Raw genomic sequence first — 20,654 nt, 5'->3', positions numbered from 1 at the left:
ACTTTCCACTCTTGTGTTTGGTTTGTTCTGCAGAATCCGCAGCGCTCAAACTGATTTGACAGGTCTTTGTGTTTCTAATTTTGGATTTGCATCAAGGGTGGAATCTTTTTTTTCCCCTCTGTCCTGTTACACCAGGGATTCATTGGGATTCATTATTTTTTTGAGGGAAAAGTTAAGTTTAGGCAGCGAAAAAAAAAGAATGGCGACGCGGTCTGAATATGATAACTCTTTACATTACTGGTGACCACAATCCAGGAGTGTCTCCGTGAAATATGTCAGTTTTGCGGCCGTATCATCGCCCTGCCAACCAAAGCCCATACTTTCCAAGGGTGTGGGCACTGGCCAGCGGTTTAAGCAGGAGGGGGGCATTAGTTCTAACCTCACCATTCGCCCACGGGCCATACTCCCACCGCCATGTGTCGGCTGAGTAGACTACTGTTAATGTTGGGAAGTAATGTATGGGTCCCTCTGCTAACTCCCTGCCTTTTACATCTCAATCAGGTCACTCTAGTTTATTTATATATTGTCAAGGGGCAGGGGGGAGTGACTAAGAGATGAATGTAGCAGTTTTTTTCTCTCTCTCTCTCTCTCTGTCTTTCTATTTAGTTAGCAAAAAGCTTTTATAATGAATTTGAAAGGCGGCACAGATCCAAGCTTTTGAAATTCCCAGAGCACTGCTAAGTGAAACAGATGGGGGCGGGGGGCTGGAGAGGCCCCCAAAAATAAAATGCATTAACTCGGAAAATGTGGACCGGATTAAAAGAAAACTAAATTAATACATCTTCATTTTTTCCGTACTCCCTTTTTTTTTTCCTTCCCGGGGCTTCATTAGTGTTTTCCTCCCGCCGCGTCTTTCTGTCGTCCCGTTCCAACGCCGCCGCCACATCGTGCTCTTACCCAGTCAGTCGCACGCTATTAAACAAACAGTCCTAATATTTTGAGCTGGCTGGCAGTTAGAATTTCATCTCACAACGCATCTTGTTTCTCTCAAGCTTTGACTGTTTTGACATGCGCCCCGATTAAATTATAAACAAGCAGGCCTCCTGATGGTGATGCTGGAGCCACTAATTTCCCTAATTGTTTGCAGTTGTCTGGGAGGCGAGGCTAGGAGGCCCGGGCCTGATCCGGGCGACTGGCACAGCCGAGCCGAAGGAGGGATACGAAAGGGAATGCAGAGTGAGGGGACCACAGAGAGAAAAAAAGAGAGAGAGAGAGCAGGTAAGTTGAGAATGTCGGCCAGGGAGAGTGTCAGTCAAAATCAAAATGTTGTCTGGGTGTTTGTTTGCTCAAACGTTCAGAGGAATTCTTGAATGAGTTATGACTAGATAATATGTGAAAGCGTCCATCCGTTCATTTGCTCCTGCCTATTATAAGTAGCCAGGAGTTAGGGGAACCTAGATGGGGCCCCAATTTTCATACATCAGGCACATTTTGTTTTACTTCAAGACTGATAGCCTTGAGTTTGAAATTCGATTCCCGAGCGTTTCTATTAACAGGTTCCATTTTGGAGTCCTTATCTACACACTATAATATTATTGTGTACTAGAATATATCTGTAAGAGGTCAGTAAGTACAACCATAATTAATACATAAGGCGCACTGGATTATAATACACTGTTGATTTCTGAAGGTCAAGTAATGTCAAACCTAACTCTCCTGATTGTTTCAAATGTTGAAATCTTCCTCTCCAAGATGCAGTAATTCCCTCATCATGACCATGTTTTGAACTAATAACTAATGACCGTCTGAAATCTCGGCAAACGAGAGGTTACAAGAGCGAAGTCCATTATGACGTAATAATGGCTTCACTCCTCCTCCAGCCAGCTGTAATCAAGCACTGCTTTGTTTATACAACAAGTCCCTTAGAGGTCACACCTTGATGATTGACCAATCCCAGCAGAGTGGGTGTGGTTATGGTGAAACCAAGTGTTTTCAGTGGGCGGAGCTTAAGATCATCATGTCAATATTTCAATAAAAAGAGACTTTTGTACAAACAGACACTGATGATACAATAGAGGTCAAACAATTATTTAAGACCCGTCTTTTAGTAAGAAAATAACAAATACTTGTAAGGTAACAGTCAACTACCAATAAATATACAAACAATTTTTGCAGAAGATCTTCAAGTTCTTTGCTATTTTATTATAAAACTGATAATAAACAAGATGCAAATATGAACATTCTTTCACTCAAAATGCAAATGTGGAATCGTCAGTGTTGACAGTCTTGGGAGAAATTCTTAAGCAACACTATTGTGGTGTTTGACTGCGGGTACAGTGAACACCCCAATAAGAACATTTCTGGAATGTCAGGAATTTGTCTTTCAGAGTAAAAAACAATGTGATACAATTACCCTCTTATGATGTGAGACAACAAGCCATTTTAAGAGCTGACAAGAAAAAAACGCCCATGCTATCTACGGTCTCTAGACCTCACGTTGACCTGAGGTGGGTTCACTTGACTCGCTGCTGTACCAAGTTGAAAATACCACCGATTTTATAGAAGATCTTGAGTAAGGTTGTTTTTTATTTTTTCACGTTTTGCTCATCAACCTTTTGACCTACTAGTTGATTCATATCTCCCTTTGTGCATGTCTGTTTTTGTTGCTTTATTTATCTTTTATCATTGCTTTTGTGTTATCTTGCTGTATTAAAGTTGAAATATTGTGTACTCTGCATGAGCGACGACAACATCGCACTAAAAGACGAACCAGGAAGATATCGTGGATGTATGTGCACGAGTCCAGATGGCAGTGAATGAAAAACAGTGTAAGCAATCCTTTGAATGTTATCCATCCTGGCATCAACAGACAGGCGTCGTTCATATCACCGCTGTCATCACCCAATCAGTGATGTCGTGTATGTGTGTGTATGTGTGTGTGTGTGTGTGTGTGTGTGTGTGGGTGTGGGTGTGGGTGTGTGTGTGCGTACGTGTCCTATGAAGGCTAATTCAGCGTGACGGCAGAGATGAGTGCCATTGTTGTTGAGCAGGTGAGCTAATATGTCGAGTTCGTTCTCGACACGTACACGTGTTTGGATTCAGTTCTTGTGTTGAAAAAATAATTTGAATTGATTTTTGATTCAATTTTATGGTGATATGTTTCTCACATGTGTGACTAAACTATTCCAATATGGCTTTTTGTGTGACTTGAACTTGTGTGTTTGGTTTCCTCAACTCTACGATAAGATCTTATTGATCGACTTTTTAAAATGGAATGTAAGCAAACCCGCATGTGCTTTCTGTTTTTCTTTTTCATTATTAACTGTTATGCTTCAGTGTGTGGTTCTGTGCGCGGTAAATATTTGAATGAGTCTTATTTTTCTTTTCAATGAATAGTTGAAAAAGCAGAGGTGCGGGGACCAATGGACGTGAATGGTCGTCTGGATGTATTAAGATAAACAGACGTGGGGAATAAGTGACAGCGGGTCATTCAAGCACAACATACTGCTCTGTGTGCTACTGATGCAGTTAATGGCTAATGAATCTCTCTTGCACCTTCGTCAATGGTCCAATGAAATGTTACTAGTTAACGGCGTGTCGTATGTCCTTGAGTTCTGGATATTAGCTTGTAGGAACGCTATTTATTATTATTGCTATTGAGATATAGACTTATTCCTCTGTTTGCAAACTCAAGTAGATGTTGCCTGTAATCTTAAATTAAATATTGTTTTTATTTACCAAATGGATGTCTAGAGCAGGGGTCCCCAACGACACATTTGCACTAGTTAACAGGTTTATCTTTTGAGTTAACTTGACTGTCAAGAGTTATAGTGCTAAACATACTATTTTACTTCAGACCGGGGGTCGGGGACCATTGGTCCAGAGTGCACTAGTCAAACTCTAGGCTTGGGGGACAAATCCGGTAAACCAAGTAATTTTATGTGGCCCCCCTTTTGGTGTGTGTGTGTGTGTGTGTGTGTATATATATAATGTGTCACAGTACAGATTGGAATCTAGTAGGATCTGGAATCCTACTAGTAATTCCAATCACCCATTCAGATATCAGATCCCAATACAGTAGAAGGATTTCAATTTCTTCTATTAGAGATTGGAATTCACTAGTAGAATCTGGAATCCTCCTAGGATAGATTGGAATTCCAATATTCAGATCCCAGTTCAGTAGTAGGATTCCAATCTGTATTAGTAGGATTTCAGATCCTACTGGATTCCAATCTGTACTCTTAAATATATATATATATATATATATATATATATATATATATATATACTGTATATATATATACTGTATATAAAGTAGATAAATGTTCATATTGATGACCCATTGAGATGCCGGTGTTAAGATAAGTAACAGATATGATCTATGTGAACAATTATACAGATTATTCAAATAAAAAGTAAAACTGAAAGGAATGGAAGGAAGGAGTGTTTGGTTAAGGGGAACAAACAAAAGATAAATTGAACCTCCAAGAAGAAAGTATCACAATCTGAACACTTCCTGTTAAAGACTTTGGGCCCTTTATAATAGTACTGAACTCAACTGTACACGCTTTCTATTGCATTTCCACCATTACGGTATGTTTTTGCACTGTAAGCTTAGAATGGAAATTTGCTGGAAATTAAACTTTGTATTAGGTGTCATATTATTTTCTTTTTGTTGTAATTCTTCTTAAAAAAATTGGTATTGAAAAAAATTATTGGTCAGGAACTGGTATCAAAGTGAAGGTTTATTTTCCGGGATGAACAGTTTATGATCGTGACCAGCCCTTTTATAAGGTTTTTACATGGTACTCACCCACGAACGGTGAGTAGACTATTGCCTCCAACTTTCATTGCGCAATGTTATGATGGCCATGTCCTCCACGAGTAGGTAGAAGGGCCGGTGGAAGCGTGACGCAACAGACTAGTGTCAAGCTTGAGTCGACCCCCAAGTCGTTACTAGGCCAGCTGCGAAACATGGTCTCCCCAGATAGGACAAACCCAGAATACCCCACTATCATCCAGGAGACATGGATTCAAAAATGGTTCCCTGGGAATCTGACTAGGATGTCTGTCTCAACCAGTAGCTCCAGTCCCTCTGTCAGGAAGCATTAGTACTTGTTTGTTGATGACTGACATCAAGGGACGTCCGGAGGCAAATTTGTGCTGCGTTCACCTGCCTCTGCTCAGCCAGCATCACAGCCCGGGGCTGATAGCCTGGGGGGCAGTAGCTGTGGATGTGGACCTAAATATACTCTGTGCATTCCCTAATATTTGATCTCTTTGCCGGTCTTTTCGCCATCGATTCCACCCGAGGCACCTGTCATCTTCACTGACCATTGTCAAGGCAGGCCCGGCGGACCAGACAGAAGGATCTCTTCTCTTCCTTTATTGGATTAAGACTTTTGACGCTCAATTAGCTCATCAGCTCTCGCTCCATTAAGCCCCTGAAGCCGATTCTGAAGCTAATGGGATGATTTCTGATCACTCTATTGCAAAGTGACGTCTTTGAAAAGCACCGTAGTGGGTGAATGATCCTGGGTTTAAACAATGCAGGTGGATATTTAAAAACCTCTTTTCTTCTGTTTTTATTCAGCAACAATCTATTCAAAGCACGGTGTGTAAAAGTAAATCCTTTGATGGATGAAATCATTACATTTGCCCTCATGAATCTTTTAGGTCCCAGTCCAGATTAGTTATTCCAGGGTTTAGAGAAATGCTGAGTGTGATTTATTTTTAATTACAGCAGCTGTTTGCCTTCTCGTATTGAAGATCTCGCTTGACAAAGAGCCAGATTGGATGAGACAAATCTGACCCTTAGCAACCCGGGCCATTTTAGATTCCCACAGCGTTCAAGTTTGCTTTACGGATTATGGTTTTAATTCTTCCCAACCCCATCAAGCGGAATCCAAGTCACAGACTCTCCTGCTCCACAGAGCCACATCTGAACGCATCACGATCAACCGGGATTGTCACGGGGTGTATTCACAGAGGGTCTCCTGAAATGCTTGAGCCCGACATGCACTTGTTAATCTCGTCACTTGTAACATCCGCCTAATTGAACCGTTCGTTTCCTCGTCGCCCTCTGAAGTGACTTCTGTTTCTTCAGTGCATTAGCGTTGACGTCGGCGACACAAGCTTTAGCCAGATGTCCTCTTCCTCACGAGCTTCTTAAATGATCTCCATTTTTCATCCCTTTTTTCCGATCCAACAGTGTCGCCGCACGGATAAAGAGTGACTAGACGACTCATATGCGGGGACCAGCAGGGGGCCACAGGTGTGTTCGCACCAGTCGGCCCTCCCTCCGGTGCCACATTGTTGGTGATAATACTTATCTAGAACAGATGCGCTCCTCCTTTGCTCCTAATGTTCTCTAATCATTTGTGCATCAGGCCTAATGACCCACAGTGGTGCCCTCACATCTGCCGTAGGGACCCTGGGTATAGACACTTGTCAATCTCCCTTACCCACGAGCACACGTCGTGAACACAATATTCACACGGTGACGCTGATTTATTGACAAGTGCAGACTTCATGGTCTGTTTATAACCATCACCATCATCATCATCATCATCATCATCATCATCAATATTGATATCAGCACTTAACAGTTAGTGAGTTCATTCTTATCGAAGACCATGTTTACATGGCAGCCAAGAAAACCAAATTATTGCCTCAGTCCAGGGGTGGGCAATTAAATTTCCCAGAGGGCCACATTATGCACCGGGACTGTTGTGAGGGGTCGTCAATCAAACCACAGGACAGAAGTGATGAATTTGATTGATTTGAGTCTAATTATGAAATAAATATTATTAAAAAAACAAACGTTCCATGACATTTTAAAAGTGTTTATTGGAGTACTTTTAATATAATTATATACATGTTTTTTTGTCAGATTTTCTCAGTAGATATATTATAATTAAAGCTTTTGTAATTATTTTGGGATATTTGTGTAATTTATTATTATTATTTTATTTCATTATTAGAGTTAGGATTTTGATAAGTGACCCTAACCCCTAAAATTAACTATATTGTTATTATTAGAGATAATGACAAATTTAAAAAAGTAGGTATTACATTTGGAAATTTTATCAGCAGGGCTTTTGAAATATTTCCTCATTAGTTTTATATTTTCACGCTGACTTCACGAAGAGGGTCAGCATGTGGCCCTTGACCAGTTATTTTCCTAGGTTTGCCTTAATACAACTAAAATGAGATTTTAATTATGTTCACAAACTTTCAACAACAACTGCAAACAAAATGGGTGAAGAATTTTATCCACTTCTTTACTGATTCTTTTTTCTTCTGAAACTACAATAGAAATGATGAATCTTCCAGACATGGAAATAACTGCTACACAACTTCAAGCTATAAATGCTTTGCAGCTCTAGCAAAGAAAGTCTAATGGGCAACTTCATGGAGGCGCCAATGCTAAATAATTCTATTCACTATATGCACTTTTTCCTATGGGGGCCAAATAAGTTTTCCATTCTCTGATGGGGGGGCTGGGGTCCATTTGTAACAGAAAAAGGGTAACAATCACAGCGTAGGCAGTAACATGACAAAAACATACAGTCTTGACTTGCACTGCATATAAAAACTCTATATACCCTGGTATTGGTCAGGGGGGGGGGGGGGGGGCACGACAACTGTAGGCCGTCTCTTCGGTACCGCTGATGTATACTCTTGGCACTATAGTAGATAGATAGATACAGACAATACAAGAAGAAGAAAGTCCAATAAAAAGAAAGTGCAAGATGACACAATCTAAAGATAAAGATAAAGAACATAAATCAAAGAAAAAGGATATAAAGATTAACATGGAATAGAATCATCTTTTCACTCCACTCCTGCCCCCAAACTCATAATTAAACAGCCTAATAGTACGAGGAAAGAATGAGTCCCTGAGTCTATTAGTGTTGCATCATGGGAGGAGCATTAGTGCTCCATCTGCTTCTCTGTTCACTGATAACGGTGTTCAGAGGATGATGTCATCATGATGATCTGTAGTTTGTCGAGTGATAGTAGCTGCAAGATACGAGTTGGCTAACAAAATAAGAAAATATAAAAGTTTGAGTTTACAATTTCAAAATGTGCACAAAGCTAGAAGACACAGGAAGACCCAGCTTTTTGGTCTGGTTTACTTTCTGTACTTTGAGACTGTATAAGCTGAATGATGAATGATGAATGATATGCGAGTAAAGTCGACGTGTGTCTGTGTACGGATCTCAACAATGCTTATCACGACTGCCAAATGGACAATGCAATCCAATAAGCTTGATTTGGTTTTCCAAAAAAAAAGAACTCCTCTCTTGGGAAGGTCACATTAGCTGCCCTGTTTACCCCGGAGACTTCAGTCATCCACTGACGCAGATGCTCAGATCGCATCGCAACCGCAGACCCCCCTGGGTGGTCTTTGACGCGTTAATGTCTGTCGGCATGTCTGTCCTGGAACAGGCAGACAGGACTTCCTCGCAGATTATGGAGGACTTGGTGGAGAGTCCGGGCCTTCTTGTACCCCCTTGCTCGCACCGTCACAAGTTCTGCCTACTAATGACTACCAGCTCTATAAGTCCTGAGGCAGGAGGGGTTAAAGCCCACCAATTGAGCGAATAATGAGTTGAATTAGGAGACTTAGGGATGAGGTGGAAAGGAGACGGGTACGTGTGGTGCTCAATGAAAACCAGAGGCGCTTACCGCAGTGTGGCTGTGTATTTGAGTCTAATGGCCGGCGAGTGACAGAATGATTGGTTTAGGGAGGAGCTGTACGAGAGAAAAACCCTCCGTACTCACACTCACACGTTTATAGATGCACTTTTCATTTTAATCGCAATCGTCCCAGAGTCGCCTGGAGAAATTAAGATTCCCAAATTCCAAATAAAAAGCTGGAAACAAATAACTTTTTTTAATCAAAACGTTTCTAGATCTTCTGAATGGCATTTACATTCAGATTCATTTCTATTGTTTTTCTTTTGCATAATATTTGTTTGTTTGTGTTTTGGACTGATGGATTCCATCCATTAAGGGGAAGATGTTTATCACTTTTGAGGGAGGCCAGGCGAGGGATTGATGAAGTTTATTTTTTTAATTTCCTGATAGACCGTCCATGACTTCTTAAGTAATACAATTTAATGTCCGAGAGAAGTAGAAGGTATGAATAATATTTCCATTCAGATTGAGTTGTTGGCTACTTATTAGCTTTATCTTGCATAATATCCTCTTGACTTTATTGTCTGAATATTAGTTTCGGCCCCTTCAACAAAAACATCAGCTGATTTTTCCACAGGTTTTTGCATCAGAAGGGACTTTAACGAAACAACAACTATCTTCAAATAGTAAAGGCCTTTCAAAATTGCATGTTTTTTACTATGTAAACACAGGAAGCTACATTGTCCTGCGCAATTTCCAGTAAATTCCGACCAAATTGGCATCTTCAGTAATAATTTTTTCCACCCATGGTTTTCCTTGATTACATGCATGTTCAACTGATGCAATATTTGGCTCCTGCGGCCCCAGACTCCCACTCAAGTTTATACACAAAGCACAACAGTGTTCAAAAAGACAAGGAATTCTGAAACGGGAAGCCTTTGAACTTAATGAAACAGGGTTCACTTGAAAGGGCGAATGTAAACTCTGAGAAGAATGATTGACATGGAAATATAAAGACTCAGGTTTCTGTCATATTATTTTGCTAATAAAACGATGAAATGTACCCGTTGGTGGATGAAAGCTGGTGAATTTGTTAGTACTGATGTAGCTTTTTGGCTGACGAAGCAATGTTTGGAAAACATTTGAAGAGATTTTCTGAGAAACTGGTCGAGACCACATTGTGTGATGGGCAAAGAGATGTTTTGACAGTTATTGTCTGACTTGAAAACTTCTTTCTCTGATGGTTCGTACCTTAAAACCATCTTTCTTGTTCTTCGAATCCAAGGGGTTCGTAAAAACGGCTTCATACAACAATCAGTCGGGAGTAAAAAGTGATAAAATCTGGAAAATTGTATCAGAATCCAACATTTAATTGCCCAGCTAGGTGGCTCATTTACGTCCTCAGTGCTGTAGTAAGTACTTCCATTCAACCATCGATACACGTATCGTCTTCTAGATGAAGGTGTCTTACATGTAGCGAGGAGTGAGGATGGTCTTCAGGGGGGAGTTCCCTGCTGGGACATGGCTGTGTCACGAGTAATCGTCTCAAAGTGGAGGAAACCCAGCATGAGCTGATTGTCATCATCACGTGGTGCAAAAATGACTCTGATACAAGGCGCTGACGTCAACAGAAACACTTGAGGTCTATTGTTTATTGAGAGAGTCAAAATGATCCCAACTGACCCAAACCATTGGTCGCAGGTTAAATGCCTGTTTTTTCTTAGCTGCCCTAGTCTTCAGCACACAGTCAGGGTCCGTCCTTTCTAACCAGAGTATATGTTTTTTCCTGCATTAATTCTCAATTTATTGCATCCATACATTTAACTTTATCACTGAAGTGCAGCTTGAAACCTTCTTTTATATGTATATTATTGTAATTATTATAAATGGTATATATAATTGGCAAATTTAAAGAATATAGTTTAAGTTTGTCAAGGTTATGTTTTTGTTGTTGTTGTTATTAATCATTCATTTATTGACAACCGATTTGTCCTGTGGTCGGGGTCGCGGGGAGTCTGGAGCCTATCCCAGAATCATAGGGCGAGAGGCAGGGGACACCCTGGACAGGACGCCAGTCTGTCGCAGGGCAATTGTTGTTATTATGAACTAGTTAATTATACAGAGGGTTGTTCATGTCAAGGCAGGGTGATTTTTGAGCCATATTTAGAATTTTGTATTTGTATTTCGTATTTAGAGTGAACCCTTTTGAGGTAATCTTTGAAAGTTGAATCATATAATGTCCAAACAAAGTCTGGATTGGAGTTTGAAAGTGTTCAAGGTGGGGTAGGTGATCTTCAAAATGTTGCAAGTCTTTGTTCAGGACCTTCCCTGAATCTTCTCCTTCAAAGCTGCGCATCGACGATGAGCTCATCCTTTTTGTTATGGGTCAGGGGGGAGGGCGGGAAAAAGTAGTTTGATTGACATATTGTTATCCAATCATTTGGAACGGCCCCACTAAAGATAATCGGTTAGTTTTATTTATTGGCAACAATTTGAATGAATTGATTTTTTTGCAATATAGAAAAAATGTTCAACCCGATTTTATATTTATCTCTGGGTAAGTATAATACTTTTTTTTTAAAATATATATTATATATCTGTTTATTTGACAAGTAGTTTGACTGAGAATAGTGCATAACCCTCTTCAAAACTCTTAGTGACACCAAATGGAACAGCAAATAAACACCTGTATTATAGAACTGAAGCTCTGGTAAATTGCCTTTCCTTCTTTGTATTCTCGGTTCCATTGTTCTTTTGTATTCATTTTTCTGGTGCTTGAGCTCGATATTTGTTTCCCTGAGCTACTTCTTCTTTTAGTTCTGCGTTGAGTCAGTCTTTTTGGTTTCTCTATATTTAACCACCTCACCTTGTATTCTCATCTCCGGCTGGATTCTCTCCAAATCCAAGTATTGAAATGGAGTAAAAAACATTAGTGTTACTGTTGGAGGACAGCAACTCTGATCATTTATTGATGTGCTCAATATATTTTGAGTTTAATGTTGACCTACAATTTGTTTACATAACTCTGTACATTTTACAAAGTAAAGTGTGATGAAAATGGTAACTTAATAGTCAAACCTAAACTACAATTATTACATTTAAGTTCACGTTAGGCATCAGAGGAAGTTGAGTATGACTGGTGAGTATGAACACAAAAAATTGTGGCAAGGTTTGAATTCACAATTTTCTTTAATTCACTTCAACAACAACAGAGCTACGATTTTATCAGATCTGCATTTTTAAACCCTGATTCCTGTTAAACAGAGGAGCACAATAACGTCAAAGTGATCACCGTCAATGATTCAAAGGCAGCTCATCCAAGTGTAGAATAGGGAGGTCACTCACAGTAGACGATCCTCTCTCAGACGTCCCTTCTTGACATGGACACTCAGAGAGAAAAAAAAGAAGCCACACTGGAACAGTTTTCAATTCTGTCTCTTTTTTTTCCTTTTTTTAAATATCCTTATGTTTCGGATTTACAATGACACATTTATATAAAAAACACCGTAGACATAATTCTCTGGCAGTCAAAACTGGCTCAAACATCGAAGGTCACTGAGCAAAAATCTTTAAAATAAATGCACATCAATAACAATTTATCCCCTTTTTTTTGGGGGGGTATGTACAGACATTGAAAGTGAAGATAGAGTCGAACCTGCCACATCTTGGCTCAAAAAAGTCGATTGTCGTTAACTGCAGGGAAAAGCACAATATCACTTTTATACTTGTTCACATTTCACCAAATCTTGGTAACTACCTCATGGAAAGTGAACTGTAAAAATATTACAACATGACGGGACATTTTGAGACCAATAACACTCAGTAACTGCTTCTTTTTTTTATTTTCTTTCCTTTCTCTTTTTTCTCCCCCTCTCTCTTTTTTTTTCGGGCTTAGCCCTCAATGTGTCATGTCGTCCACGTGAATGCCCCTCGATGAAAACCAATGTTTAAAAGGTGATAAAAAACCCAAAATAGCACGTGTCGACATAAATCCTAGCCATAATAACGACAGTAATAACAATAATGATAATAATAATAATCATGGATAAAGATAGCAATAAATACGGTTGGTGAAATTTAAGTGCGGGTAGGTGTGGTGCGACACGAGACGGCGGGCACCAATTAAAGGGGGAGGGAAAAAGGGGGGAGAGTGAGACGGAGAGGAATCATAGAAGGGATGCACTACCACACATAAAGTGACTTATTGCTTGGTCGCTCTGTCCATCCTTTATTTCTCAACAGTTGTCTCGTCGTCTCACGTTCTGAAAGAAACTGTTCCTCAAAGCCCCGAGGACCTCACAGGTCGAGCCCCGGGGTCACAACTATACATCACATCCGCCAGAGTTGAACAATAAGTGCTTGACAGAAGCAGAAGGTGAAGAGTTTGGTCCCGCTTTTTTTTCTCCTTTTTTTTTAAACCCCAGGATGGCCGTGGCGTGTCGCTGTCAGGGCAGGCATCAGCAAATAGCAACATCAGTGTTTGTCCTGAGGGTTTGTGGACTAGAATACAAATCCAACGTTCTCTCTCTCTCTCTCTCTCTCTCTCTCTCTCTCTTTCTCTGTCTCTTTCTCTCTCTCTCTCGGGTGTCGACTAATTAAAGAGAACCGTCTTTGGCCTTCGCTGACAAAATCCCATCATCATGAATTACCCTTCTCTTCGAAAACGGGCTCACTCTGGGAAATGATTATTTTGATGTTCCAGATAAAGGCCAGACTGACGACACCATCTGAAGTCTTCCAAAATATTGAACCTCTAAATGAAATGGTTATTTAGGGATCGCTCTAATCGTCCACACAGACGGATGATTGTCTTAATTATGATTTTTGTTTCTGGCTGTGGAGGTTTTTTTCGAGCGACGCACTCTCTCCCTTCCTTTCGAACCCCTCCGCAACCGGTTTCTACCTCTGGTAGTCGACCTGTTCCCTAGGACTAGACGAGGAGCTCCCGGGCGTGATGGGTCCGCCGGGCCGACCGTGGCCCTTGTCCCTGCCCTCCTCCTGAGCCACGTTGTTCCCGGACGATAGCTGGCTGGAGTTGGAGGAAGGCGGAGGCTGGCTCAGTCCTCCCGTGCTTCCACTGCTTCCCTCCGACTGGTACATTTCGTCGGCGCCGTCCTCGCTGGACTCCGGGTCTTCCGATCCCGAGAGCAGCTCCTCTTCCCTGTAGTCGCTGACGTCCACCCCCCCGCTGGCCGCCGCCCCCTCGCTCAGCTCCTTGAGTCGGCCGTGGTGTTTGACATGGTAGCGCTGGTTCTGGAAGAACTTGATGATGGTGTGCTTGGGCAAGTCCAGCTGTGCTGACAAAGTGTGTATGGCTTCCTGGTCTGGGTAAAGGCCAACATCCTGAATAAAGCTCTGCAAGATGCCCAGGGCCTCCAGGGAAATCTATGAAATACAGATGTGGAATATGTGTCAAGGCCAAGTTGCATCATAGATCGCAATCTTTTTCACGAGCGTCACCTTAGTGCGTGAGCGTGGTTTCTTGTTGCTCACGGCGCCGCCGACAGAACCGGGAGGACATCCACCTGCCGACCCGGCCGCCAAGTTATGCGAGACTTCCTCGTTCATAGATGCAGAAAGATGCTCCTCCCGCACCGGGGACTGGTGGTGGTGCTCCTTTAGCTGGAGGGGTGGTGGTCTGTGAAGAGCCTGTCGTGAAAGACAATAGAGCTTTTTAATGGGGCGCGTTGACCCCTGATCAACACGAGCACTTGAAGATCCTACTCTATTCACAAGTCAGGTTAGCAGCTCGTACACAGTAGCCAGGTTGAACCATGAATGAGGATGTTTTATTAACTCCCTTAAACCAGTGTTTGGCAAACACTAATCTGGGGACGAACACTTGAACTTGTTCTCGGTACTCTTGCGAAGATCTATCTAAGTAAACACTGGAAGTACTCCATTTTTCACTTTCTTTATTTTCACTTTTCGTCTCGTAAATACATGTTTTTCAAAACCAAAAATATATCCCTGAATTTTAAGTAAATTATAACCTTTGCCTTATGATATCCTACATCTTTTACTCATGCTCGTGGTCACCAAAGCGATAAGCTATAATTTCTTGCCAACATTTTGGTGGTAAAAAGATGTATTTTCTTTCAAGGAATTGTCTGCTAAAAGTGTTGGGGTCAGCGTTAGGTCAAGTGCGTGACTTGCGGCTAAGAAGTTGCGAGTTCAATCCCAGGTCCAGATCATGCCGTCGCGGCAAGACACTTGACCTCGATTGCTTCTGATGGCGCCTGCGTCGCAGCCTACTCCCATCAGTGTCGGTGCAACAACCATGTTAGCATCATTCTAGCACAACTTCCAACTGCTGTTCTGTTAAGCTAAAGGATATATAAGTATTTTTAGGTGTAAATGAGTGAATTGGTGGTAGTCTGTCTCTCGGTACTTCTTTCATTTTGTTTATTATTTTATTTAACAGATATAAATATTTGAAAAATGTTTCGTCGCCTGGTATACTGGAGTTAAATCATGCTTTCAAAATTCAAGATTCTGACTCGATGTTCAGGGACCACTTCATTTTAATTCCTGCAGTGGGTTTTTACTACAAGCCTTATAGGTGTATTGAGGGCAATATTTATTGACAGTAAATGACTCGGTGTTAATGTAATTCGCCTTCTGGCCAGAATCAAACCCTCCGCACGTTTTAATTAAACAAAGTGACTCGACATTATCTTCATGGGAACAATTTCATGATAAACACGGGGCCGAGTTAAACCGCAGGACTATACAATCATCGCTTGAAATAAAAATCTATTCTCTTTCAAACATGAAATAATAAGCTGGTTCCGGCGGTCATTCTGGCAGCAGTTTTTTGAGGGAAAGTGGGGACATTTGTTGTTTGTGAGAAGGTAGTGACTGTTGTTAGTGCATTGTGGTCGTGTCCCGCCCGCTCGCTTTAAGAGCAGGGAGGGGCCTCCCCACTGGAATGCCCAGCTATAAATCTGTGGTGCATTAAAATTAAAGGACCCACATAAAGATAATAGCCGTTCGCCTTTCTCTCCCTGTCTTCAATAATAACAGGGTATTACTTAAATAATACTGAGGGCAGGCCATGAAACTGCTCCAGTTTCATTCACTGAGGCTTTATTTTCAGCAGGGGAGAGAACCATTTACAGGAATTTTAGTAGCTTTTCCCTTTTTTGTTATTTGTGTCTCTTCCGCCCTCGTCTTCTTTTTCACGCAGAGTGACATTTTTAGATATGGAGAAAAATTCCTGCTGGAATTCCGGGCAGCCGAACTCAGAATAGAGAAATATATCCGTCCCTCCAATAATGAGGGACCACACAGCCACAAACACCCCACCCCTTCGCCAAGTTAGTGGGACACTTAATAACTAAATTGAGGGTAAACCATGGAGGGGATTGTGAAACCCCACTTGCCTGCCCCCCCATTTGCAGACCTTCATCATCTGGGCGCTCATTCAGGTCGACAGCGAGGATCAATCGCCGCACACATTCGGCGATGGCGAGGCCTGCTCTGCCTCACGCACTAATGATGATGTTGGCGAGCAGAACCAAACACACAGCGCCGCTCGGTTCCTTCAAAAGTCAGCCTCGCAAGACCCTCTCTTTCTCCCTTCCCTACAACTGACGTCCCTGCCTCTTTATTCGTCTTATACAACTGCCCCCGGTTTGCTTTTGTCTTCCCCCCTTTTTCTCCCCGCAACAGTAATGCATTAGGACACTAATGGAGTCGTTCTCCGCCACAGCCCATCTCGAGAACCAAATCAGACCCAAACTCTGTGATGCCAAAAGTTTCTCAATGGTTTCCTGTGTCCTCCTCAACCCGTCTTCCTTCTTATTTATTTTTTTTGTTTGGCATGTTTCAATAGGTCACTCAGTGAGTTGAGTCACGCTATTGAAAGACTGATGTTTGTAGCACCTTCGCTGGAGCAACGATTTATCGCCGGCTCTCATTTTGTGGGAAAATAAAACTTGTGTATGAGGTGTAGTTTATATTGTGACGGCCAAAAGAAAGAAGGGAAAACGAGAAGAAAAATCCCTTTTTTCCTGGTTTTATTTTGGTTTTATTTTGTTTATGTACTTCCTGTGTCCGCTTTCCTAGTGACGCACACCTGGTCCATTATTCTATTGTTTTCATTTTAAAGGTGCTTGAGCTTTATTTGTTTCCCTGAACTACTTTTGCTTTTAGTTCTGCGCCTAGTCAGTCTTTTTGGTTTCTCTATTTGAGCCGTCCTCCCTTTCAACGCTAGTGTTTTACTACCAGTTCAGCAACTCCTCAATTCTACTTATGCTGCTAATTGAAATATAAAGCCGTTTTATTTTATTTTTAGTTTCATTGTAAGTAAGTAAGTAAGTAACTTTTATTTGTATAGCGCTTTTCCAGACCAGGGTCACAAAGCGCTTAAACAATCAAAACAATATTCAATAAAGTATATACTTTAAAGGGCAAGATAAAACAGGAGTTCACAAAAAAGGAAGAAGAAAGGAAGGATTGTACGTAGTCTCTGCAACTTTCCCAAAACCACCGGTGGGTTACTCTTAACTTAGTGATTTCCTTAAGATGGCGGGAGTACTTGAAATTCAAAAATGTTGTTTTATTGTATAGTATTATACATTTTACTTGAAGATAAACCCCCAGTACTGACTTTGCAGACTTCAGGCTTAACCAGCGCCGATTTTTGCCAAGAATAAAAACCGTAAATCCAAACTCACCAGTGATATAAAGCCTGCTGTAAGTGTTGAAGAATCGTTTGCTTTACGTCCCAACGAAGAAAAAAAAAACTCAACCAAGATGAATGGAACGTGATGACAGAGAAATGATTGTTAATGATCTACTTTCCATATCTTCCTGTTGCCTCCCGCGAGTTCTTAAGATCACGCTTCGGCGAGACTTCTGAGCGGCACCACCAGGCTCCCCCCCAAAAACCACAGGAACCCCACCGTCAAACAGCCTCATGATTTAATATTCTCCTCCAATCTTTTCTGTCTCTTTCTTGTTTCCTCACTCCTGGCATCGGTCTGAGTGCGCCGCAGTGAAGTGAAAAAAAAAAAGCGTTTCATTTGAACGTAAATCAAGGCAAATTACGGCGCAGAACTATGAAAGAATTATAGAAAGTAAATAATTGATTCACTCCTTAATGAGCTCTGGTTCTCAGGGGTCTCAAACTCTCCCTTTTTCTTTCTCCGACTCCGGGCGTGTTGAGGTGGATGTGCCGTGTGTGACCACCAGAGACACCATTAACACTGAGATAAATATATAATGAAGGGAAGACGGAAAAAAAAAAAAATCACTTTTCTGTTAGTTTTGTGCATGACTTAACCTTTGCTGTTAATCAGTGAGTGTGTGTGTGTGTGTTTCTCTCTCTTTACTCATTCTTGCATCCCCTCATCTCGATTCGAATGTGAGGTTATATTTCATGAGGACCGGAGCCAGGCCGAGGGAGCGGATGACTCACGACTCTTTTTCTGCAAAATAATGTTTCTTTGATGAAAAGTGTATACACGTCATGTTATTTAAGCAGGCTGTGGAGTGCAACTGCGAGTGTGTGTGTCTTTGATCAACTCGAATCTTTCTATATACATGCACAAACAACCTTTGTTGCTCTTTTTTTTTGCACTGCAGCTGTGTGTGGTATCTATCTGCAATTAAACAATTAACCTAATTGTGGTTCACCCAAGAGACTCCACCCCCGCGACAAAGGCCACCATGATGTCTGAAAAAAAAAAGTCCTGCGCAGTCTTCGGCGCTGGTTTCCCCCCCATATGGAAAATGAATAACAAGGAAGCACCACTTGAATCGGGAGTTTGAAATTCACGGATTTCGCATGTAAAGCGAGACACATGGATGTGCTTTGGATCACGTTTCAAAGGATTAAAAGGATTAATCGGATGAATATTTATCATTCTGTCAACAAGTCCGGGGCTTGAAAGTCGAGCAACAATGTGTCATCCCGGTAATTTGTGCGTTTTATGTTAATAATTGTCCACGACCTCTTGTTGCCGAGGAAGTATGTATTCGGTGGAATCCAATATGGAAGCAGCGGTTTTGTCGGTCAGACTTCTAAAGGTTGTCTTTCATAGTTTTAACTTTTAAATAAAAACGGTGATATTGAGTCGATTTACTGAAGATGAACGGATAAAGATAAATTATTCCAGTTCCTTTTAGTTCCTTTAGAAGTGATTTGAAAGTTCAAATTTGCAACTTAACTCACGTATTTATTGTCTGCATATCCACGTAAAAAATAACATAATACATTAAAGTTCCTTCTTGTCTTTTCATCACTTTTCTTAGTGTCTGAGCTGAAAATGAGAGGCTAAATTTTGAATAAAGCTGCTTCAGTAACTGTAATTCTTAATAATTGTTTTGTTATTATTTAACTGAGTGACTTGACTAAGTCAAAATGTTCCCTTTTAATCAACAGAAGTCTAACAATGTTAGTTGCCACTTAAAAAGAGTCACGTCCGGCTCTTAACTTTCACTCTGTCTTATATATTTTCAAACTTTAAATTGCTAAAAAAAGTATACAATTTGCTTTCTCAGGAGCTTATACTGCTATCTTGACTATTTGAGCTAATATTTTAATGTTTGCGTTAATTCTCACGTGTTTGAATTATAGAAATATAAAGTTTTCCTGCTACATAGTAAGTTAGCCTTTATGCTAACAAGCTAGACTTTAGTGTAGCAACTTTGCCTTTTGTTTTTAAGGTCTAAAACCATTTTAAACCACTTTCTAAATAGACGTATGTTAACATATAGAGGGAATAAATTAGCAAAGCAATACACTGTTGATGTCATGGATATTAGAGCGAATTCACTGCAGGTACATTATACAAGATAAACTTGCATTTTTTAGTCTGTTTAGGATTTGTTTGGATATCAAAAGGGTATTTTCTCCGAATGTTACCTACATCCGGATACACAAAAGTTAAGTTAGTCCTTTATTTCATTGTCTTCTACTACAGTAACTAAAACAAGTTGAAATGTTGGATCAATTATCAGATATTCAAAGTTTTGTGATGCACCTCGACGCAGACATAGACTGAAGTAACATAAGAAATTGGCTCCGGTTTGTTGCGTTGGTTCTAGTCCACCACCCCCGGGGTCTCAGCCTCTGCGAGTGGCCATACACCCTCACACACACACACACACACACACATAAACAGGCCGCAGACGTGCAGCAGAAATCAATTTAGCAAAAACAATAAAGAAATTATTTATAAGGGCAGACTCTGCCAAATTAGCTGTGGGACGCACTTAACTGCAGAAGCCATATGAGTAAGAGCCGTGGAGCGGACGGCGGCGTCAGTCATGAAGAAATGTGGATGCTGCGAGGGTTACCGACACACACACACACACACACACCTGCATCACAGGCGGAGATGCCCCCACGAGCCCCTCGACATGTAGCGAACCGTCACGCTACTGTAAATACAGTCCAGCCCAAACACACACATCACTGAGTATATTTGATGTAAAGCCTCAAAGGACATCCATTTTTCATATATTCATATATTCCAGAGTCGCTTGTCACCGCTTTAGAGCCTCTTTTTTTTTTTTTTAGATCCCAACACAAAGGAGGACTCATATTATAAACATCAGTGTGAAATTTTGTGTATTTGCATGTGTGGCAGATGGGACACATGTGTGGTCTGTGGTGGCTTGGCTGGAGCCTGAGGTTGCCGGGGGTGGCGGCGGGGGAGAGGAGGGGTCTGGAGACAGACAACACACACACACACCTCTTATTTGCTATTAATAAATCACCACGATTGGTCTGTGGGTGTGGCGAGAGGGGGGGGGGGGGGCCGCGACCGCGACGGTGGTCGGACTTTATTTTCGGGTCTTTGCTGAGAGTGTGAGAAGAGCAGGGGGAATGTGCTAATGGTGCCACCACAGCTTCCTTCCTGTCTTCCCTTTTGGCTTTTAATACTCCGTACGTGGGTGCCGGGGAGGTGCCGACGGAGGTGGGCGGGGCCGCGGAAAAACAACCGATTCATGTCGCGATGCTACAGTTTCAGAGTCCGCCTGGTTCTGATTAATGACATATGGAATATACTTTTTGTGGTAGAAAATGGATTTCAATGTTTCCTCTAGGATTTTCT

The 20,654-nt window shown here is 41.4% G+C and overlaps 2 protein-coding genes across 5 annotated transcripts in view; one reads left to right on the top strand and one right to left on the bottom strand.

Annotated features, from left to right (window-relative positions):
• plcl1 (phospholipase C like 1) overlaps nucleotides 1-17,606 on the top strand; it is a 134,932-nt gene extending 117,326 nt beyond the window's left edge. The window contains exon 10 of the mRNA XM_087804337.1: nucleotides 17,589-17,606. Within this exon, the coding sequence (XP_087660463.1) occupies nucleotides 17,589-17,591 (3 nt within the window). The 3' untranslated portion in view covers nucleotides 17,592-17,606. The remainder of the gene's footprint in view (nucleotides 1-17,588) is intronic.
• Nucleotides 11,763-20,654, bottom strand: part of satb2 (SATB homeobox 2) — a 45,133-nt gene continuing 36,241 nt past the window's right edge. For 3 of the 4 annotated variants that reach the window (XM_087804338.1, XM_087804339.1, XM_087804341.1), the window contains exons 13-14: nucleotides 14,047-14,256; nucleotides 11,763-13,971 (exon numbers count right to left, since the gene is read on the bottom strand). In XM_087804338.1, the coding sequence (XP_087660464.1) occupies nucleotides 13,486-13,971; nucleotides 14,047-14,256 (696 nt within the window). In that variant the 3' untranslated portion in view covers nucleotides 11,763-13,485. The remainder of the gene's footprint in view (nucleotides 13,972-14,046; nucleotides 14,257-20,654) is intronic. The other variant, XM_087804340.1, reaches the window with a different exon arrangement.

This window comes from Callionymus lyra, chromosome 12 (assembly GCF_982586985.1).
Source record: "Callionymus lyra chromosome 12, fCalLyr1.hap1.1, whole genome shotgun sequence".
In the NCBI taxonomy this organism is placed as follows: Eukaryota; Metazoa; Chordata; class Actinopteri; order Syngnathiformes; family Callionymidae; genus Callionymus; species Callionymus lyra.
This window is presented reverse-complemented; position numbering and strand designations above follow the sequence as displayed.